At 40.5% G+C, this 11,538-nt stretch overlaps 1 protein-coding gene across 2 annotated transcripts in view; it reads left to right on the top strand.

The window, feature by feature from the left end:
- Positions 1 to 11,338, top strand: part of LOC117465544 (guanine nucleotide exchange factor VAV3) — an 82,458-nt gene extending 71,120 nt beyond the window's left edge. Inside the window, exons 24-28 of one of the 2 annotated variants that reach the window (XM_034108404.2) lie at positions 1,346 to 1,433; positions 2,021 to 2,150; positions 7,686 to 7,766; positions 9,315 to 9,466; positions 10,834 to 11,338. In XM_034108404.2, coding sequence (XP_033964295.1) covers positions 1,346 to 1,433; positions 2,021 to 2,150; positions 7,686 to 7,766; positions 9,315 to 9,466; positions 10,834 to 10,878 — 496 coding nt within the window. In that variant the 3' untranslated portion in view covers positions 10,879 to 11,338. The remainder of the gene's footprint in view (positions 1 to 1,345; positions 1,434 to 2,020; positions 2,151 to 7,685; positions 7,767 to 9,314; positions 9,467 to 10,833) is intronic. The other variant, XM_034108406.2, reaches the window with a different exon arrangement.
- The last annotated feature ends 200 nt before the right edge of the window (positions 11,339 to 11,538 follow it).

Here is an 11,538-nt window from a genome sequence, read left to right on the forward strand (position 1 = left end):
TTAATTGCTCGTGTGCACACAGAAGGGTTGTCTGAACAGCTGTAAGACTGTTCAAGGTTATTAAAACATCCCTCTGAAAGACAGAAGCAGAGTGGAAAGAGAAGCTTCCGTTGTGGGAACGACTTTCAAAAAGCATTAGCCACAAATGGAAATGGCCATCTCGGTTTCTCGGAGTAGAGCTGGCAGAGAATTTTTTATGATGTGTCCAAAGAGCCAAGAGACCCCCGTTCTGTTCAGATTAAGATCTAGCATTTTAACTTACTGTATTTCCAAGGCATGAAGGCTGCTTCCTGGGTAGTTCCTGCCATGCACATGAGTGTTTTTATAGCTTTTTAAATCTTGAAAGAAAAATTCAATCTTGAAATCAGACCTAAGTTGCATTGTATTTATTACATAAAATGTTGTTTTGCCATTGAAAACTGGTTTGAGATTTTGTAAGCCATAGTGTTGTGTTATAGATCAAGGAAATGTTATAAGTTGTGGGAATCAACATGAATATGCTGAATTGAAGAGAGTAACATTTGTTACCACTCATGTTATGTCCACCATTTAAAGCCAGAACACGGTTAGCTTAATTTAGCTTAGCATAGCAAACAGCAGGCAAAAGCTAGCTTGACTTTGTCTAAAAGGTATTTTGTTTATTTCAAAGAGTGCAAACATTGAATATGTAAAATTATGTATTTTGCACAGCAAACAAGAAACACTTTCTCCAAAGGTATAAAAATAGTCAAGCACTTATACAGTTTATAACAAGACCCTGTCACCACTCATTTATCTAAGCTAGGCTAATCAGCAGAGGCTGTAGATTCAGATTTAACAGACAGATATCAGATTGGTATTGAAATGTTCCTTAAATGTTGGGAAGGCATCTCAGTAAGCACATTTCTAACACTTTAATACAATACCATGTCTTTTTTTAAAGAAATTAAATGCACATAAGTTTGAGTATATTTTTAAAAGGTTACATGTAAGCTTTTTGAAAATTAGGAAAAGCGCTATAAAAATCACATATATTATTATAAATGTGATAATTGGGAACAAGCTAACTGCTGCATTAGTCCCTTTAGCAGCTGATTAATATCTGTGAATGTCAGATAGAGTTCTGCCCACCCTGACCACAAGCCCCATCAGCCACCCTGTTAATGCCAACACAAGCGTGTGGGTGTGTGGGAGCAGAAACACACATGTGTGCACATTTTCTCCTAAATAGCCATCATTCACATGTCACAGACCTTTGGGACCCTGCAGCGACGGCCCTGCTCCACAGGGGCCAGGGGCCAGCCACCGATCGATGGCTGTGATCAGAGACGGAAATTAGACTCATAACTTATTCAATGGCCCACAGGTACAACAGCGACGTGAAGCACATAAAAATCCTGACCAAGGACTTCTGCTTCTACATCGCAGAGAACAAGAAGTTCAAGAGCATATTGGTGAGTCTTTCAGCCTCTTTTCTTTTTAATTCCACCACTGCAATTCATAAATAAATCATCATGTTCGCTTAATGACGTGTCAAAACCTGAATTTTATTTTAGCAGTGTGCACAAAAATAGCCATGATTAGAGATGTGTTTATACCGGCCCCAGGGCTCCAGCATTATAGATAAGTCAAGAGCATATTGGAAAGGTTTTCTTCAAATCAGCAATGTGTTCTCTGAACCTGAGATTTGTTAATACATTTTGGAGTGTAATGTTTGGAAAAAATACTTTTTAATATTTCGCTAACATAATTTCACTGCATTTTATAGAATAGAAAGAACATCTAAATGTCTGTCAGATGAAGTGGTATATTAATTCAATCAGCTTTCCTAACATTAGACAGTATCATGTTTTCATTTTTTCAAGCAGACTCTTCATTATTTGACATGTAAATGTTCTGAACGTTTCCGTCATGAGAGCTGAAAAACATGAACATGGCTAATTTATCTTATTTCAAGGAACATGTACATTCAGTAAAGTCAAATGCCAGCATATCTATTAATTTGCTTACTAATTTGATGTGTGTTTGTGTGTGTTTCCAGGAGCTGATAGAGTACTACAAACACCACTCGTTGAGAGAAGGTTTCAGGAGTCTGGACACGACTCTAAAGTTCCCTTACCGGGAGCCGGAGACCGCTGCTATGCACCGCCTCAACCGTTCCAGTAGCCAAAGTGAGTAGAGCTAAGAATAGAAACAATACAACTCTAAAACATGTAGTTTAATTATTTAGACATTTCTTGATTAATTTCCTTATGTTCATTATCAAGAAATGTTGTGACAATTCCCTTATTTTTAATTATGAAGAAATGTCCTAGATTCATGTCTTTGAAATCTGAAAATTCCAAAACGAAGACTCATGTTCCTTTTGTTGTAAATCCTTTTTTATTTAACCTGCAACATGCTGCTGTCACTGGCTCTTCTGAATCCCCCCATCACTCCTTCAGCTCCCCGTTTTGTTTACTTCTACTTTTACCTTTTCAGCTTCTCTCACACACTGCTTTTATTCCATTGGCATCATCTTCACAGCCTTAAAAGTGCTAGGTAGCTATTTGTGGTAAAGAGTCTGATCTCTTTTGACGTTAATTGCTTTTGACCGAACTGTCAAATGGTGGTTGGAGAATCAACTAAGCATGTTATTAGATTTGATAACACTCTGTGAAAGTCAAATCGATGTGATCTTCAGTAAACGTCCAGAGGAAGGAGAGATAATCGGGTAGACCCTTCAACGAGTTAACCAAAGTCAGAAGCATTTATAATCAGAGTTATAGTCTTATCTACCGTGTGGGTGTTACTGGATGTAGATCAATAATCATCCATTATGAGTTAACACAAAAAAAAGTAAATTGAAGTCACAAAAAAACAAACATTTATATAATATATTTCATGTTTCTGACTAAAAACAAAGGATAATTGAACAATTAATCAATTTACCTACAAAGTTAATGTTATTGATATTGAAATCGTAGCTTACCATCAAGTTATTGTTACATTTCAGTGAAGTAACACTTTAAAATTCAGACAGGCTACAATTTTCTAGCAAACATGCCTCAAGACGTTCTTGGCAAACGTTATTCTTGTGGATGTTGTGCTGTCTGGTGGATCTGTGGGCTATGCATGATATTTTTCTCCCGTAAGAATGCTCTGTCTGTTCTGTTATGAACACATCTGGCAACACCTCATCATCTTGTCACCAACATGTTATTAAATGGGGCAAATTGATGATTATTTATGCTTGCGGTTTACTGTCACATTTGAGCAGCTTTGTCTGTCACTTACTAACCTGACTCCTCTCAGAAGTCAGGTGATGTAGATCTTATAAAAGATGCCTGAATAAGAGAGGTCCACTAAGATGTTTTTTTTGTATGCAACAGATGTGTGGGACTTTGAAAAGAGATTTTAATGACATGATGTTTGAAGTGAAGCAACACATGAAACAGAGTAGTGTCAGGAGTGAACAGATATTTCTGTTGTTACAAAACAGTTTTTTTTCTAATTAAAAGTAAAAAAAAAGTCAAGAGTCAAAAGACATACACATAAATATATTTGGGGTAGAATCACTTTTATCCTTCTTTTTTTAGCGCCTTGGTTAATAATGTCAAGTGGGAATTCGTTTGAAAACCCATCAAGAGAGGTGTTAACACTGAAGTGCTGTTTGCCCTCTCAAACATCCATGTCCCCCCCCCTCACAAGCTAAATGTTGAGCCATGCCAGAAGAAAAGGTATTAAACAGTGTGTGAGCCAGGCAAACCAACAGTGCCCATCAGTTGGTAAATGGAAAATGTACGACTTATCGCAATCAGTGGCAAGATGAGATTTCATTTGAACGCTGTATGCCGCTGCATGCAATGGGAAAAAGGAATATAAAAAGTCACAGCTTGCTGACGATCACGTTCCGAGCGGGAGAAATGTGAACAGATTGTGCAGAGTTGTTCGGGTGTTCTGTGAGAAGCCTGTTGTTCAAACTCTGCTTCAAGACACAAGTAGAGACAGCTTCAGTCCACATTTGTTTTGCTCCGGTGTGGGCTCCTTCGTCTAGGCAGCCTCCTCCCGGTGTGCAGACTTCACTTCTCTCTTTCATTTCTAAATGACTCTTTTGTTTTGATTTCCATCCTCCTCCTGATTTTGCCTCCTTTTTCACTGACAAAATTCAGAAAATCAGACAAGCAGTCAATGCCTCTGCATCAGGAACAGCAAATGTGTTGTCTCTGTGTCCACTTAACATCAATTCAAACACCATGACACAATTCCATCAGATTAATGATAAAAACCTAGGGGACATTATACAACTTCTGAAATCCTCCTCCTGCTGCCTTGATATTATTCCAACAGGATTTTTCAAAGATGTTTTTCGTTGCATGGCCTCAGATCTACTTCATATAGTAAACAAATCTCTTCACTCAGGTATTTTTCCACAGGCCCTGAAAACTGCAGTCATTAAACCGCTCTTAAAAAAGAATAATCTAGATGCTTCAGTAATGAACAATTACAGGCCCATATCAAACCTGCCATTTCTAGGTAAAATCATTGAAAAAGTTGTTTTTCAACAGTTGAGTAATTTCTTGCATTTAAATAACTGTTTCGATGTGTTCCAGTCAGGCTTTCGTCCAAACCACAGCACTGAGACTGCTCTTGTAAAGGTCTTTAATGACATCCACTTAAACACAGACAGTGGCAGAACTTCAGTGTTAGTATTATTAGATCTCAGTGCTGCGTTTGACACTGTTGACCACAGCATATTACTTGACCGACTGGAAAACTGGGTGGGACTTTCGGAAACAGTTCTAAATTGGTTTGAATCCTACCTAAAGGACAGAAACAACTTTGTTTCTATAGGTAAATACACATCTGAGTTGACAAATATGACATGTGGGGTTCCTCAAGGCTCCATCTTGGGGCCTCTTCTCTTTAACATCTACATGCTACCACTGGCTCAGATAATGAAAAACAACAAAATAAGTTACCATAGCTATGCAGATGACACACACATTTACGTAACAATGTCACCAGGAGACTATGCTCCAATTCAAACACTGAGTAAGTGCATTGAACAAATCAATGACTGGATGTGTCAGAACTTTCTCCAATTAAACAAAGATACAACTGAGGTAATGGTTTTTGGAGCCAAGGCACAACGTATAAAAGTTAGCGCTGAGCTTCAGTGTGCAATGTTCAAAACAACAGATAAAGCCAGAAATCTAGGTGTAGTCATGGACTCTGACCTGAGTTTCAACAGTCACATTAAAACAGTTACTAAATCAGCCTACTATCACCTAAAGAATATATCTAGGATTAAAAGACTAATGTCACAGCAGGATTTGGAAAAACTTGTCCATGCTTTTATCTTCAGTAGACTGGACTACTGCAATGGTGTCTTCACAGGTCTCACTAAAAAATCTATTAGGAAGCTGCAGCTGATTCAGAACGCCGCTGCTCGAGTCCTCACTAACACTAAGAAAGTGGAGCACATCACTCCTGTTCTGAAGTCTTTACACTGGCTTCCTGTGTGTCAAAGAATAGATTTCAAAATACTGCTGCTGGTTTATAAAGCACTGAATGGTTTAGGCCCCAAATACATTTCTGACCTCCTGCTAAATTATGAACCATCCAGATCTCTCAGGTCTTCAGGGACTGGTCAGCTTTCTGTCCCCAGAGTCAGAACTAAACATGGTAAAGCAGCGTTCAGTTATTATGCTCCAAATATCTGGAACAAACTCCCAGAAACCTGCAGGTCCGCTGCAACTCTTACTACTTTTAAATCCAGGCTGAAGACTGCTTTTAATTGAACTATTCATATCTTAGACTGCACTGTAACTTTTATCCATGTATTTTTTCTTTTAATGTTTATTTTATTAGCTTTTCTTTTTAATGACTGATTTTAAATGCCATTTTATTAATGTCTTTCATTCTTTGTAAAGCACTTTGAATTGCCTTGTGTTGAAAAGTGCTATATAAATAAACTTGCCTTGCCTTGCCTTGCCTCCTCGAGCACGACTGGAAGACTGCTAATTAATGTTTATGCTTTATTTTTTGGACAGCTTCGCGGAAGGCAAAACTGATTGATTGATTGATTTGAACTAATTCACTAACTACACCAGCCCAACACAATGTGAAAGCCAAAATATAAATGAATATGTGTCCATAGACAAATACTGTGGACTCTGGGCTGCTGGTGTGTGTACTGCTCTTGATCTAAGTCTCTTTCATTTGCCAAGCAGCCCTTATTGTGTATTCCAGTGTGTCCCACAAATCAGATTCTGCAAAAAATGAAGCATGTAAAATGCAGCTGGTGTTTTGGTGGCTATTTGAAGTGCACGTTGATCCCTCTTTATATTGCTCGTACCTAGACACTATTAGCGGTTGCTGAGCTGTCTCTCAGTGTGCTGATTAGTATTCATTTTAAAAACCACTGGAGCTCTGCTCTCCTTACAGCATATCAATAACGCCGGCCAGTTAGCTTGCCAGAAGTATTGTCGGGAGCGGCACATTTGTCACAAAGTTTGGCCATTTATCTTCCATTGTGGGGATTACATTTTCAATTCCCAGCGACAGAATTGTACGCCTGTGCTGGAGCAAACATCTGTGGTCGTTTTGCATCTTTTTGTAGTCATTTTGTGTCACTTGTGTCACTCATTTTGCATTATTTATGACTTTCGAATCTCCCTGTAGTTCTTTTGCTTCTCTCTGTGGTTCATTTGTGTCTCTTTGTGGTCGTTTTTCTTTTTTTTTGTAGTCATGTCGCATCGCTATTTGCCGTTTTTTGTTTAGTTTGACTACCGTCAATATATACAGAGGCTCTGGCCCTGTTCCCAATAGGCTCACTCAGTAATAAATCCATTATACTAATGAGCCACTTATTACCTATCCTCTTCTGACTCCTTGCATCTGTCTAATGGAATTTTAAATGCCTTTTTCATTGCCTGGATAGTACAAATAAATCCAGGACTTGGATGTTTCATTCATACTTGTTAACATTTTATGGACAAAATCCTTAATTTGCATCCATTAAGTCAACCATTTTGTTATTTATACTTTGTACTGTCCTTTTCCTTTGACTGTACTCGTGCCATACTCGCTATGTTGACATTCCAACATAACCAATTGGACCAAAAAAGTATCTCTAAGTCTAAAATACTGATCCTTTCGTATTAGAGGTTCTGTCCCCAGAGCAGGGTGCTGACACCTTTTAGACATGGTTGGAACCAGATCAATGCCTGTAGCTTCTTTTCTTCTTTGCCAGTGGAAATACAGGAAGAGGGATACAGTTACAAAAGCAGAGGGCGACCGGAAAGTAGAGAAATATGCACTGTGGACAGTATGAACTTTAGGAAAAATAAAGCACTATAATAGAAGATGAAATACAACCACATTATAAGTATCAGGTCGAATGCAGGAAGTGTGCAGAAGGTGGATAATTGTGTTTATATGGAGAAAGACATCTGTATTTCATCCTGTAATACTGATGCAGACATCCTTATTACAAATCAGAAAGAGATGCATTTTCACTTCATATTTAATTTAAATCCCATATTTAACCTAACTGGGTAGAGGACGTCCACTTGCTAAAGCTCTTTTTATTTAGTTTTTTTCAAACTGTATACCTCAGAGTTTGGATTAAAAAAAACATGTTTTATTTATTTTCCTCTGCTTTTCTCTCCTTCTACATCCCTTGCCTCCCCCCCCCCCCCGCCTGGCCCGCCCCGCCTTAGCCCCATTGCTCTACGGCCTCTCTTTTGTAACTCCTGCCGGCTACAGCTTTGTTCCTCCTTCCTCTGCTCCCTTCTGGTCAGGTACAGGTATCTCTTCTCTCTCTGTCTGCCTCTCTCACTATTTCCCTCTGTTTCCTCTCATGTTGCTTAGCATGCTGGCTGCAGCTCTGTATTCGCATTACATCACCGTCTGAATCTCATCCAGCTTCCTATTGCAGCATTTCACCTCTTCTGTGGTGGTGTGCACATACATGGCATCCTGTGAGGAGAATAGGGACTGTCTGTTTAACTATTGCATGTTATTTGGTGTGTGTGTGTGTGTGTGTGTGTGTGTGTGTGTGTGTGTGTGTGTGTGTGTGTGTGTGTGTGTGTGTGTGTGTGTGTGTGTGTGTGTGTGTGTGTGTGTGTGTGTGTGTGTGTGTGTGTGTGTGTGTGTGTGTGTGTGTGTGTGTGTGTGTGTGTGTGTGTGTGTGTGTGTGTGTGTGTGTGTGTGTGTGTGTGTGTGTGTGTGTGTGTGTGTGTGTGTGTGTGTGTGTGTGTGTGTGTGTGTGTGTGTGTGTGTGTGTGTGTGTGTGTGTATTTGTGCATGTACATATCAGCGTGTGAGGCAGAGGAGTGGTGTTTGAGGCGTATGTGGTTGAGTTTGGTTGTGTGTTTGCTTCCGTCTGTCAAAGTAAAGGTGGAGGTGTCCAAACAAGTGCTCCTTTATATTAGATATTCAATCCCCACGGCCAGGTTGTGGAGGTCTGACATTCCATTTCCACCTGTCAGCTCAGCCCAGTCCTGCTCACATGACAGTGTCTGTAGAAGGGTGGGATGGAGCAGAGGAAACTAGCTCACCTTCTCCACAGCTATCTCTCACACTGCTGTCTGCTCCACAGGATGTGTAGTCGCTCACACTCACGGCTGTCAGCACTCCAACTGGACCATCTTAACTAAAGCAGTGCAACACACAAGCACTTCGTTGGGCCACGCTTTTGTTGTGGTTAGGTCATTTATATTAAATCACATGCACTAGTACAAACACACTGTCATTTATCAACGTGCATTACATCTAGTCCTGTCGTCAAACTAGTGACAGGTGAAACTTTAGCCCTCAAAACAATATGAAACAATATAACTATGATGCACGCTTAGGATAAGAACTGTTCCATTAGTTTATGTAAGTCAGTGTCATTCAGCATTTCTTTTTTCTCTCTTTCTGAAAAATACTTCTGGCGGTTACATGGTGTAGAGGAAGGAAGATCTCCTGGCTTTTCCGCCAATTTTCGTACTGGCAAAAGCATGGAATAACAGCTTCCGGGGCCGTCATGTAATGTCAGTTAGCCCAAATATACTTGTTGTCAAAGACTTAGGCTACATTGGAAAGTAAACCCAATATGAATTGGCTGAATTGCTGCTATTATTAAGATCATTTTATTACATTTCATAAGAAAGAGAGAGAAAGAAAGATGGTCAGAGGTTTTTCTGGGTGAATTCTCAAAAGTCGTCCATTACCATCTGTATGTGTTTGTGTATCTGTATGTAGTGCACATGTGTTGACGATGAAACTGATGTATTTTTCCCATCTTAACCTAAAACAAAAACTAGCATATTTTAATGTCCAACTGTCTTCTGTTTCTTTTGTAGTGTTTGCGCCAAAGGTGATCGGTGTGGCGATCGCGCGGTACGACTTCAGCTCGCGGGACACGCGGGAGCTCTCGCTGCAGGAGGGAGACGTGGTGAAGATCTACACCAAGTCGGGAGCCAACGGCTGGTGGAGGGGCGAGGCCAACGGCCGGGTAAGGTTCAGCCTTAGACTTGGGATCATGAACATGGGATGCAATCACCAATCAAAATGGGGAGATTCTTCTTATATGAGATCGCAGGTAACCACTTTGTTAAAAACCCTGAAAAAGGCCCACGTTTTTAGGTAAGAAATGTTGTGCACTAGCTCTGCACTGCATTCATGTCTACTTTTTATGAAATGTAGTCAAGGCAGAACAGCTTAAAAATGTGTATTAGTTGTATTCACTATTTACAGCCTTACATCCAGTTTTAGCTCATGCTTAAAATGCTTAAAAGTGGTTCTTTGAGGATGGTATACATGTACCTGGAAGGGACTGTTTATATTGAGTCTATTTTATCTCGTCATGAACACCTTTCCAACATGAGTGTTTCCCAACATTATCACTTTGAAGAGTAGATTTGCTGCTCTTGTCTTAAATGCATACACCAAGAGCGCTTCATAATCAGGCATGCAGCGTTGAGAAAATCCTGTTTCAAGATGCGGGGAAATATATGTACTCACTCCTACTCATACTGCGTTTTTAGCTTGGTGGAGAGTGTTAGCCTGAGTGACAAATTCCGCCTGTGTTTGTTTGTTTGTTTGTTTGTTTGTTTGTTTGTTTGTTTATTTGTTTGTGTGTGTGCTGCAGCATTCAGTAATGTGTCTGTGTCGTGAGTGTTTTTGTGAACAGCTGTTGTAAATGAAGAAGCTTTTCTCTTTTACTAAGCTGATGTGTGTGTTGATGCTGCTCCGGTGGAAACTAACCTCTGTATGTAGAGTCTGTCGAGAGCTGTTATACTCTCCGTCGAGCCTTCAACCAGGAAAACAATCGCTACAGCTGGGCGAGAAAACAGGCTGGATTTTTCCAATTGAAAAACACTTAAGGAATGTACCGCTAAAATCTTCTGAGTTTAATATAAGGACTTTAATAGTTATCATGAACAGCGGTGAAAACAACTTATACTGGCCCAAGATTTAATCTATGCAAAAATAGTTTGGCTTATCCAATTGAATAAAAATGACATTATGTGTCAAATTTAAATCAGGCTCAATCTGTTTTTATTATTTATTTTTTTAGCTCAGGCTCCAATCAAATAGCTAATAGTTAGAACAACTTTTGTTAACTTTGAGTTTTTAATACACATTTGTGAATTTCCAAGCCTAACATCGGGCCTCAGCATCACACATTTTCACTTGGCATTCTGATCCCAGAATTAGCATGTCAAATATATACATTTTAATGTTTGTCACTACAGCTCTTCACTTCAGGTTGCCAAAGGGCATTCTGGTCAATGTATAAAATCACTAATGTGGGAAGCTGGGAGAGCATAAATGACTGCATGTGTGGATACTGACTCCCGTTCCCCCCCTCCCCCTCAGGTGGGCTGGTTCCCCTCCACATACGTAGAGGAGGGTGAGGAGTGAAAGGTCCACCACGGGAAGAAGAGAAAGATAAAGGAAGAACGGCAGCAGTGCAGAAAGCAAACTGAACAGAACAGTGACAAAGAGTGAGCTTCTGCACCGCTGCTTGTTACTTTCGGAGTGAAGCGCTCTCCTCGATGGAGTCCTGACGCCGGCAACGCTCCCAGAATCCTTTGGGAGAGAAAAGGGACGCGAAGATGCCCCATCATTTCTGGTTGACTCTGTGTGGCTAAGTGACTCCACCAAATAGCAGCTTGCCTGTCAGCGGGGCTCGAGCCCTCGCCAGGCACCCCTCACCCCCCCCACATCATCCATCCATCCATAATTCAACCCGTCCTCCCCTCCTCTCTGCCCCCAGCTCCCACCTGTTTCTGCTTGCCAAGTCGACCATCGCCAGTCTGTCAAAAAGTAGAAATGCTACTCCTCCATTCATGCGCTCATCCATCCACCCATACAAGCACCCCCCCCCCCCCGCCCACCCACCTATGGGAATAGAGCCATTTGAGGCGGAAAAGACCATCGGTCCCCTTCTCTCTGAGGGGATTTCAGTGAGTTTTGACCTTGCCTGTGTGTTTCCTCCACTAATGCTGCTGGTTATTGATGACTCCCTGACACACACACACACACACACACACACACACACACACACACACACACACACAC

Source organism: Pseudochaenichthys georgianus, chromosome 20 (assembly GCF_902827115.2).
Source record: "Pseudochaenichthys georgianus chromosome 20, fPseGeo1.2, whole genome shotgun sequence".
Classification (NCBI taxonomy): Eukaryota; Metazoa; Chordata; class Actinopteri; order Perciformes; family Channichthyidae; genus Pseudochaenichthys; species Pseudochaenichthys georgianus.